At 47.9% G+C, this 11,942-nt stretch overlaps 1 protein-coding gene across 2 annotated transcripts in view; it reads right to left on the bottom strand.

Moving 5' to 3' along the window:
* Window positions 1-11,942, bottom strand: part of dpf1 (double PHD fingers 1) — a 27,528-nt gene continuing 15,586 nt past the window's right edge. For both annotated transcript variants that reach the window (XM_029844192.1, XM_029844193.1), the window contains exons 9-12: window positions 6,094-6,213; window positions 2,854-2,966; window positions 2,428-2,509; window positions 1-1,736 (exon numbers count right to left, since the gene is read on the bottom strand). In XM_029844192.1, the coding sequence (XP_029700052.1) occupies window positions 1,666-1,736; window positions 2,428-2,509; window positions 2,854-2,966; window positions 6,094-6,213 (386 nt within the window). In that variant the 3' untranslated portion in view covers window positions 1-1,665. The remainder of the gene's footprint in view (window positions 1,737-2,427; window positions 2,510-2,853; window positions 2,967-6,093; window positions 6,214-11,942) is intronic.

Raw genomic sequence — 11,942 nt, 5'->3', positions numbered from 1 at the left:
AAGAGACATAAAGAAACATTTAATTCAGTGCAAACTTACATAAAATGCACATTGGCTGGTTTAAATAATCCTGCCCAGCCTCAGTATTTTACTCTTGGTCTTCAGATGCTTCAGATCTGTTAAATGTGCTGAGTCGCTCGCAGATAGAAGAAACAACTTCTCCTCTCAGTGTTTTACTCTAAAAAAAACCCCCAAAATAAGTAGTCATGGGTTTTGCAGGACATGCTGCTTGATTGATTGATTGACATTCTTGAAACACAGTATTTTGAAGAGTTATTCCGACTGATTGGATGCGTTTTCTTTAGCCAGATAGCGGATCAAGGGGCCGCCACCAGCGGGCTAATCTCAAATGTTAGCTGTCAGTTATGTTTTCTCCCAACTCGTTAGCAAACGCTAGCTGCTATTGACACTGATATTAACCCAACTTGGCTGGACTCTGCACAGATGGAATAAACAGGGATAAAACCTCAATAACAGGTTCGACTGTATAAAAGGTAAATTTGTTGTGGTTTATATGCCAGTTTATGGGTTTTTTTGGTTGGGTGCAGAGAGCCTGGCACGTGTTTGTGTCGCTGGTCGATAGCACATTAGCGCCATTCTGCAGGAAGCTGGCTACATCTGCTGCAGTGCTCAGGTAACGTCACACAGGCAGACACACAGTCACTCGCAGGGAGGAAAACAGTTTGGCCAGAGTTCATATCACAAACGCATTATTGCGGATTAAGTGTGCTTCCTTTTTAGTTTCAATCAAAAGTCTTTAAAACCAATCAAAAATACCAACATGCCAATGAAAAAATAAATTAAAAAATGAATCATTAAAAACAACAAAGTTTTTAGGTCTGCATGGACCAGACAGGACCTGCCCAAACATTAATCCTACATTCTTAACACACAGGTAATAAACACAGGAGCACCGGGAGCACTTCAGCCTCACACTGGCGTCACGGTCAGTGTTTAGTAGAAGAGAAGGGCGAGAAAAGTTCAGCTGTCATTTTAAATACAGAGTTTGACCAGAGAGCTGAAGTCCACCGCTCTCCGAGTGCTAAAACCCTCAGATTGGTGTGGAGACCTCGTGCACGCGGGGCGAGCACGCCAGGCTCCCGACGACAACCCACTTTTCTTCGGTTCATTAACGTCCATCGGGGTCAATTCTGTACAAATCATTTCCCTTCAAAAATCGCAGCGCTGCGCACGGCTGGGTGTCTCAGGTGGGACGTGGACGTGAAGGACGAAGCACGTGGACGGCCCGTGTCCGGCACCTCCACATCTGGCCGTGGGGCGCTCGTGTCCCGTGCTCGGTCTCCACACACAGCTTCCTTATTCACTTTCACTCACTACTTGACTGAGTTGCAGCTGAAGACCATTCGGGCTCTTCGGGGGACCGTTGGGAGGGTTCTTGTGGAGGAGGACTCCGCTGAAGTGCCCTTGGGCTGGAGTGTGGGTCTTGCTAGCAAACGTATTGCTGGCTGATAAATTCCTCGGCTGAAAGCATGAAGGTGGCGTGAAGGGTGACACGTTTGGACTGTAGGAGCGCCGCGGTGGGTGTGCGTTCCCTGGTGTCAAAGGTCGCCGGGACAGAGTGGAGAGAAAGAGCAACTGTGAGGAGGAAGGAGAGCGGGCAGCTGAGGCACAGGGGGGGCAGTTTGGGAGGAAGGTGAGGGCAGTTTAAGTGAGCGTGATGTAGGCTGAGGCCTTCTCCTTCAGTTGTCTCAGACACAGATGACAGCTCCAGCTCCCTGTGACAAACACAGATCAGAGGTTCAGCCCTGTGGATTAGTCCTTCATCCCGACGCCGGAGGAAATTAAAACGCCACATGCTGCGCCTGTAATTTGCCGATCGGAGGGATTTGACAACTCGTTTGGTGTGGATTTGGCCACAGATTAGAGGCATTAATTAAACGTGATGTCAGGATGCAGCTGCCAACCACGGCGATGGCCAGAGGTGTTCTCCAGGTACCCAACCACCAGCGTCAGCGCCGTTGGTGAGGGGCGGAGCCAAGCTGCCGCTCCAGCGAGTGACATGTTCGCCATGGAAACGGGTGATGGTTTTAACACCATCATCTGACTGCAGAGGCCCTCTCAAGACCAAAGAACAGGGTGTGTTTTCTTGATGGTGTATCATACATATGTGGTTTGCCATTCTCGGGGGGGTGGGGGGGTAACCAGTTAATCCCTGCCCATGTCGCCTTATTCTTTCCCACAATGCATTGTGACACCTCTGTTATTAATTCTCTTCCTGGTTATAAACTGTAGCTGTAAATCCTCCACCACCAATGACTGAATATTATTATCAGCTCCGCTTCTGTAACTTTTATCGTTAAAAACATCGTAGAAACATGCAGAACGCAGTAAAAGCTGTAAACGTGTCTCGAGCGCCACCTAGCGGCGGGATGCATTAACAGCATCGACGGATGTTGTCTCGCGTACCTTCGGGAGGTTCGGACATGGGCGGGCTCAGACAGTACATGTGGTACCCTCGGTCACAGTCGTCACAGAACAACAGCTGGTCCTAGAAGGAGACATTTCAAATGTGATCAGTTCAAACCCCAAAACCACAGACCTGTATCAGCAGGAGACTGGAGATTCTAATTATAAACATCAATCAGAATTTTACTAATTCAAAACAAGGTCAGCAGTCTTGTAAAATAGAAAAGACCAAAGTAAACAGTAATAACATGATAATATTTGGATTAATGCCCCTTTCCAGCTGAAAACTAAGCAAAGTCAACTTTTAGGCAGAGGGACCTTGGGCAAACTCTCCACACAAACACCGTTGTTATGCAGTACTGTGTGTGCACGTGTGTGTTTGTGTGCACGTGTGTGTTTCAGTGAATACGAAGTTAAAAAGGTTACGTCGTTCTCAGAGGTGCCACACAGACTGCAGGACTTGCACTCGATGCACTGCCAGCGATATGTCCTCACCGCAGCCGTCATGTTCACTGTGAACTGCAGACAGGACGGGTGGCCTGGGTGCACACACACACACACACACACACACGCACGCACGCACACACACACACACACACACACACACACACACACACACACACACACACACACACGCACACGCACACGCACACAAAACATAACACATGCCCACACGTTTTTCACTATCACTTCCTGTGTTTTTGCACCACAGTCACAAGTCCATCTGTGCATCTGTTCATCTTGTATGGAAATGAGTCAAATGTGGCGTGACTAGGATGGTACAGGATAGGATGGTATAGGGTAGTGTAGGATGGTATAGTGTAGGATGGTATGGTGTAGGGTAGTATAGGATGGTATAGTGTAGAATGGTATGGTGTAGGGTAGTGTAGGATGGTATGGTGTAGGGTAGTATAGGATGGTATAGTGTAGAATGGTATGGTGTAGGGTAGTATAGGATGGTATAGTGTAGAATGGTATGGTGTAGGGTAGTGTAGGATGGTATAGTGTAGGATGGTATGGTGTAGGGTAGTATAGGATGGTATAGTGTAGGATGGTATGGTGTAGGGTAGTATAGGATGGTATAGTGTAGAATGGTATGGTGTAGGGTAGTGTAGGATGGTGTAGTGTAGGATGGTATGGTGTAGGGTAGTATAGGATGGTATAGTGTAGGATGGTATGGTGTAGGGTAGTATAGGATGGTATAGTGTAGAATGGTATGGTGTAGGGTAGTATAGGATGGTATAGTGTAGGATGGTATGGTGTAGGGTAGTATAGGATGGTATAGTGTAGAATGGTATGGTGTAGGGTAGTATAGGATGGTATAGTGTAGGATGGTATGGTGTAGGGTAGTATAGGATGGTATAGTGTAGAATGGTATGGTGTAGGGTAGTATAGGATGGTATAGTGTAGGATGGTATGGTGTAGGGTAGTATAGGATGGTGTAGTGTAGGATGGTTTGGTGTAGGGTAGTATAGGATGGTATGGTGTAGGGTAGTATAGGATGGTATAGTGTAGGATGGTATGGTGTAGGGTAGTATAGGATGGTATAGTGTAGGATGGTATGGTGTAGGGTAGTATAGGATGGTGTAGTGTAGGATGGTATGGTGTAGGGTAGTATAGGATGGTGTAGTGTAGGATGGTATGGTGTAGGGTAGTATAGGATGGGTTAGTGTAGGATGGTATGGTGTAGGGTAGTATAGGATGGTGTAGTATAGGATGGTATGGTATAGGATGGTATGGTGTAGGGTAGTATAGGATGGTATGGTGTAGGGTAGTATAGGATGGTATGGTGTAGGGTAGTATAGGATGGTATGGTGTAGGGTAGTATAGGATGCTATGGTGTAGCGTAGTATAGGATGGTTTGGTAGAGGGTGGTATGGTGTAGGGTAGTATAGGATGGTGTAGTGTAGGATGGTATGGTGTAGGGTAGTATAGGATGGTGTAGTGTAGGATGGTATGGTGTAGGGTAGTATAGGATGGTGTAGTATAGGATGGTATGGTGTAGGGTAGTATAGGATGGTATGGTGTAGGGTAGTATAGGATGGTATGGTGTAGGGTAGTATAGGATGGTATGGTATAGGGTAGTATAGGATGCTATGGTGTAGCGTAGTATAGGATGGTATGGTAGAGGGTGGTATGGTGTAGCGTAGTATAGGATGTTATGGTAGAGGGTGGTATGGTGTAGGGTAGTATAGGATGGTATGGTGTAGGGTAGTATAGGATGGTTTGGTGTAGGGTAGTATTGGATGGTATGGTGTAGGGTAGTATAGGATGGTTTGGTGTAGGGTAGTATAGGATGGTGTAGTGTAGGATGGTATGGTGTAGGGTAGTATAGGATGGTGTAGTGTAGGATGGTATGGTGTAGGGTAGTATAGGATGGTATAGTGTAGGATGGTATGGTGTAGGGTAGTATAGGATGGTGTAGTGTAGGATGGTATGGTGTAGGGTAGTATAGGATGGTGTAGTGTAGGATGGTATGGTATAGGGTAGTATAGGATGGTTTGGTGTAGGGTAGTATAGGATGGTGTAGTGTAGGATGGTATGGTGTAGGGTAGTATAGGATGGTGTAGTGTAGGATGGTATGGTGTAGGGTAGTATAGGATGGTGTAGTGTAGGATGGTATGGTGTAGGGTAGTATAGGATGGTATGGTAGAGGGTGGTATGGTATAGGATGCTACAGTCTTGCTAAAATAGGATAAATGACAGACACTCCTGCTTGTTTGCACCATATTTGCAGATGCACTAAACTCAACTGTCATTTTTCAACCCTAAACCGCTTGTTTATCCTTCAAAACTCCAATTTAACCTCTTTTCCAGTCATAATGACAGAAATTGTTCTGGTTGCCGTGTTTTCCGGACGACCAGTCCTCTTGTTTTTGGGTGGGTATCAATTAGGACCATACCAATGTTTTGCATGCTGTAGCCGATTCACTACAAATCACGTCCATCTTTCTTTGTTAAGTTGTGTTTTTATTTTACAGATACAGATGTTGGCAAATAAAGAGTACACAACACATGCAATCAGGTGTGAAATATACAAGTTCTGCACCACATACACAGTAATCTCTGCATGTATACATACATACATACAACCAGAAGATACAAAACACATCTGATGGAGTTTATGATACAACCATCTGGTATGTCTGAAAATAAAAGAACTAAAATCACATTAACGGGTAAACAAACTAGAGGGAGACAGACTGAAAGTCCTTCCAGCTCATGACGCACGGCCGATGAATAAAGACGTACATGAGTGCTTCTCCTATCACACCATGGCAACTTTTCCTAACAAACGGGATTTTTTTGGTTTGGCCGAGTCGTATTTTAACGGAGGTATTTGGCATGAGACGTGATCAGTGGCGGCGGACACGCTGGTGCCCGTCGTCTCTTATCAGGACGGCGTCGCCGCAGGAGTCTCATCTGCACTTTACGTTGCCAAATAAAAATGAAATAAAATGAAACATTACAGCAGGGGAGCACTGAAGCATCATTTGTAGGAGGCTAAAACAAGTACAAAAGCCCACTGGTATGGTCCGTCCTTTTTGGGTGCTATAGAAACCAGCTTCAGCGCTGTCTTAAACCAAATGTGTGTTTCCAAAGTTAACTGTCATCAGCAGTGGACCGCCTTCCTCCTGCCATTCATCCCCTTCAGCGGAGCCCTACCTGAGCGGCCACAGTCTGCACAGGAGATAAGGTCTTCGGGACAGCCCGTCTTCTTGGAGCCTCCCAGGCAGAAGTCGCAGTAACCGTTGGCGATCACGGAACCATCCGGTGCTTTTTTGGCTGGAAAGGGAAAAAGAAGGGAAAGTGTGAGATTTGGGAAGCAACTGGATGCATTGTATCAAAAGACTGATAAGCGAAGTATCTTCTAGAAACTGTGGATCCACTGAGAGGGAGAATCTGTAAAGGTCAGACGATCCAGAGATCTCATCAGAATTCTGTAGTGATGAAGAGAACAGGTGTAGCCTGGCCCACTGGAACCAGTCCCTTTAGTCTCCACCCCACTGGAACCAGTCCCTTTAGTCTCCGCCCCAATGGAACCAGTCCCTTTAGTCTCCGCCCAACTGTAACCAGTCCCTTTAGTCTCCGCCCCACTGGAATCAGTCCAGTTCTTTGTTACAGTGTAGGGATATAAAACTACCTCTTGCTGACGTTAAATCCGTGACTGGTGGAAGTAGAAACAGTTTTTTAATTATAAAATGTAACCCTACGCTAACTGTACCTTTGGTGATGAATCCTTTAAACCACAATCACACAGAAAAACAGCATACGTCCAGTCTGTGTGTGTGTGTGTGTGTGTGTGTGTGTGCGTGTGTGTGTGTGTGTGTGTGTGAGTGTGTGTGTGTGTGTGGGTGGGTGGGTGGCTGCCAGTACAGGCTAGTCATGCTGGGCACGTAGAGCCGTATGCTCCACATGAAGCCGTTTCATAATCATTATTAACAATAGAGAAAGTGCCCCTGCCCGGCTCACTACTGTACGTCTGGTGTGTGTGAAGGTGTGTGAATTCCCCATCTACCCCCTGCCCCCCCGCCCCCCCCCCGCTGCTGCTCTGCCTCCCGCCTGACCTGCTGCTGTTGATTGCATAATCGCTTTAATGGAAGCAATCACATAACCACTGCAGACTTTCTCTGTGTTTACGTCTCATTCTCAAAGGGCGACGCGCCGGACGGGTCCTTCGCCACGACGCCCCGTGCAGGACGGAGCACCAGTAGCCGCTGAGGAGTGGGTTACAAAATCAGGAACACGCCAATTACCCCGGAAGACCTGAGACAAGCTCGCCATGGCGAGAATGTTCACACAGGCACTAAGACACACAGAGGCCAATAATTCATCCAGTTCAGGGCGGGGTCCTGTCAAGGGAGGGGAGGAAGAGGAAGGTGGGGGGGTGGGGGCGAGAGGAAGGTGGGGGGGGTGCGTTTGATGGAAAAGAGGGTGAAAAGTAAAGGAGGGGGGAGAGATTGGGTTTCAGCTCTACAGGCTCTGGCTTTAATCCCTCTGTGAAATGAAATAATAATAATAATGATATTAAAACCTCTCTGATCAGGATCAGACAGACAGACAGACAGGGTGTTCAGCTGCCTTCACTGCTCTTTTCCCTATATGGCATACATATACACACATATAATATATACACCATATATATAAATGATGTATATATTATATATGAGGTATATATTATATAAGTGATGTGTGTGTGTGTGTGATGTATATATGATATATTCTGGGGTCCAGCCGTGCTCCAGGGCTCCACTCCTGATGATGTCTCAGTGCTCGTCATGTCAAAGGTCAATAAACTTGACCTGTGAAGGATCATTTAGTGTTCGGACCACGGTGGCGGCGTCATCAGAACTCACCATCATGTCTTTTGCTGCTGTTACTATTATGGGATTTTGCTGGCGTCAGCTGTTTCTCATGATGAGGGTTTCATTACGGGTCAGGAGAGAAAGGAGCTGCTGCTCATCCCCATGAAGGTGAGGGGATCGGTGTCTTTCATCTCTTTTATTAGAGATACTCAAATGTCAGTTGGGTTTATCTCTGAAAAGATGTTTGATTCTCCATAAGCGCCGAGGAGGAGCCAGACTGATTATTTATTTAATAAACAGCAGCGTTTCTAACGTGTTCTCCAGTCAGTCCAGCTGCTGACGTTACCTCCAGCCCAAAATATGCTGGAAATGGATTAACGTACTTTAGAAAAGTCGGGATTTGAGAAGGCTGGTAGAACATCTAGTGTCTAAGAAGCGTAACCGCGGTGCTCCGTTTATTCCTGGTCTGGACCAAACAGCAGTTTCCTCCAACGCCTGAATAGAAACGTGCACGCCGCCGCAGCGGTTTATCAGGCGACTGACGTCACCAGCAGACATCAGCGCGTCAGGAGCTGCAGCACCGGCAGGTGACGCACGCCCGTCACGGTCATCGTTATTCTCATGCTAACACTTGCTAATTAGCGCCTAAAAAAAGAGAGGTAAAAACATCAGTATGGAGAACATCCTCCAACACCAGCACGTTAGCCTAGCGACGGTAGCACGGAAATATTGTGCCTGAAATATGAATGTTCGACCTTTCGTAACACCTTTATTCAAGAATGACGCTGATCATTCTGTTTTCTAAGAACATAAAAGATGTTCAGGGGCTCCAGCAGCAGCATAGAGATGTGGAGACGTGCGTGGAGCCGTGCGTGGAGACGTGCGTGGAGCCGTGCATGGAGCCGTGCATGGAGCCGTGCATGGAGCCGTGCACGCAACCCTGGGGTCAATGCAAACGCGTCTTCTTGTTGTTCAAATAAACGGCTTTTTATCGCTGCTGCCCTTATTTGGGCTCACGGCGGCTGATTCGGCCTCACAATCCCTGGTGGGATCAACTAGACACGCACACATTTAGTCAGTGTTTCATCTGTGTCTGTGTTTAGTGTGTGCGCATGGCTTTTGTCTCTCGTGCGTGCGTGTGTGTGTGTGTGTGTGTGCTCGCAGGCTCCAGAGAATGAATCAGCAGGTCCTGACACATGTGAGTGAGTCGGGGCTGCCCGCTGGCTTGCCTGCACAGAGGGGGAAAAAAATCCATCAATGATTAAATGCCTGTGGCCACGTTTCAGATGCCGCCTGCAACCACAGACGTGCAACAGTGGGAAAAGACGGGAGGGAGGAGGGAGGAAGGGAAGGAGGGATGGTGATAGTGACGGGAATAAAGAGGTGCGAGCTAATAAGGAGAAAACAAAGGAATTTAAGTCGAGCCGAAGGAAGACGGCAGAAGTCTGGTCTTTTTACTTCTTAACCCGCTCATTATTTTTACCTCTCCTCTCCTCTCCTCCTCCTCCTCCTCCTCCTCTTCCTCCCCTCCGTCCCTCCCTCTCCTCTTCCAATTACCAGAAGGAGTATGAGCCGAACCACACACTTCACAGCTTTCAAGAGCAGGGAAGCAGGAGAACAGGAGAGAGAACCTCCTGGGAATTATCCAGTGAGAGATGAATCCTCAGATGCCCCCCAAGTCCACCCCCTCACTCCTGGCCTTCCTCATCCTTCCTCCTCCTCATTTAGGATTTCTCCCTTTCCTTAGGTCCCCCCCCCCCCCGTGCTGCTCCCTTCTTTTCTGCCATTGTTATTTTGCTCCTCTTGCTTCGCTCCAACAGACAAAATCAACATGCGTGTTCAGATGGACTAAAGTGTGGAAACCTGCTCATCACCAACCTGCTTAACACCCACGCTCATCAAACAACTGAGCACACACACACACACACACACACACACACACACACACACACACACAGGAAGCACACATCTGTGATAAAACACACCTGTAGCACATCAGTGTTGGCCCTCCAAACAAGCTAAAGATCAGGAACGCTGACCTGATATGAACAAAATCTCGGACCTGACGTGCATGCCATGTGCACGCCATGTGCACGCCATGTGCACGGCAGGTGCACGTCCCGCCACTGTCCCTCCACCAGACTCAGGCCTGAATCGATTCCTCAGGCCAACTGTGTCGGTCACTAATCTCAGCCTTTGGTCATCTGCAGTGGAACACTCATCAAGGTTCACACACACACACACACACACACACACACACACACACACACACACACACACACACACACACACACACAGTACTACCTGTTGTCTTGAATTTACTCATGTTCTGTTCGGTTTTCTAAAAATCTCCCTCTTTTCCAACAGAAATATTTTGTCAGCCACCCGCGTTACCGTGGCGACAGTCACCTAAATGCACATCAGTTAATCCAAAGCTCATTTAGCAATTAACCAGCGCGGGCTTGAGTCTGAATGTGATCACTCGAGAGCTCGAGTGTCGCCGACGCAACCTGGAGCCGAGCGCAGCAGCAGGCCCGGCAGAACCTCCTGAACCGGCAGTCAGGAGCCGTCCTCACCGCCGTCTGACAGGAAAACTGGAAGGAGGGAAAACAGAGAGATGGGAGCTGGAACGCTGGCAAAATAAATAAGGAAATAAAGAAACCAAAATAAAGGAAGTGTCTCCTGTTCTGTTGGAGCACTGGTGTGTGAAAACACACACGCTGCACTCCTGTCGCCTTGCTGCTTAATGAGGAGAGCCTCTCAGGACCAGCACACACTCATGCAAACACAATGAGACGCACGCACACACACACACGCACACGCACACACACACACACACACACACACACACACACACACACACACACACTCCTGCAGCCATTCACATACACTGAGATTTACAACCCAGCGTTTGCATAATAACTTTTGCTGTCCAGTTTCCCTCCCTTCCCCCACTTGGTCTCTTTAATGTGATGAATGTGTCCCTGCAACCCTCATCCCACCCCACACACACACACACACGCACACACACACGCACACACACACACACACGCGTGTAATTACATGTTTTCTCCAGAAACAAAAGGATAAACATGTATGAAAACTGCTCACGTACTGGCGGAGAGACAAAGCTGAGCTGAAAGCTGTGCAGGTTGAGGAGGAGGCTGAGAGGCAGTCAGACAGGAAGCAGCAGTCACAGATGAAAAGTCACTAGTTTCTGTATCTCCCCCACACACTCTCCCCCCTCCCCCCTTTTTCCTTTTCGCACTTTCATGCATTCTCATTATTGCTGCGGCTCTCTGCTGCTGATTTGATCTCTCCTCTGCACTTCATTGTGCTTCATTTTCCCCTTTTTCTTATTTTGTCTCCCTCTCAGATTCTTCTTCTTCTTCTCTGCTCAACTCTCAGTGAGGGAATTGGAACTTCCTGCGATCCATCTGTTGTCGCAGCGATGCAGGCGCCGTTTCCCACCATTTTCCTCCTTCCATGCCCCTCTATACCCTCTGAACCTACACACATGCACGTGTGAGCGTCACTCATGTCCACTCAGCTTGTTGCGTAACTCCCAGTGCATTGTGGGTCTTGATGTGTGCGTTTGTGGTCGTGTTCAATGCCAGACTTTGTACAGTTTTAGTGCGTCATTAAAGCTGATTGACGTTTGCTTTATACAGCTGCACACGTGCACAAATCACACACGTGTGGAGAGACGTTTACGCTTTGTGCTTTTCGTGCTTTTGATTTGTGCACAAGTTCACACAATCGCTTGTGTCAATGAAGAGTTAAAATGCAAATTATTAATCCTATTTTGTTACGGGGAAGGGGGGGGGGGGGGGGGGGGGGGGGGGGGCGAGATGGCCTGGAATTCAGAGTGTGAAATCCGGTTTGAGTCGTTCCCAACCTCACATGGGTCCACTATAAATGTGTGTCAGGACTGTGGAAATGTCACAAATCTCACTGCTCCCATCTTTTCCACCCTCGCAACGCTGCTTTCTGGGGGTGGTTCCCTGCACTCCTCCCGCTAACGGCTAATTAGCATTTTTCTGCTGTAACAAGCCCAAACTGCAGGAAAGACGTCCCTTGCATTAAAGGCTGACTGTTTTGACAGGACAGGAAAGTTTGCTTGGCTTCAAACCTGCACGTTAACACAGGAAAGGAGCTGCTGTGCCACGTCGGAGCCGAGTTCCTCGTGCACGGGTGCAGGGTTCGGGG

The sequence above is a fragment of the Takifugu rubripes genome, chromosome 11, assembly GCF_901000725.2.
Source record: "Takifugu rubripes chromosome 11, fTakRub1.2, whole genome shotgun sequence".
NCBI lineage: Eukaryota > Metazoa > Chordata > Actinopteri > Tetraodontiformes > Tetraodontidae > Takifugu > Takifugu rubripes.
This window is presented reverse-complemented; position numbering and strand designations above follow the sequence as displayed.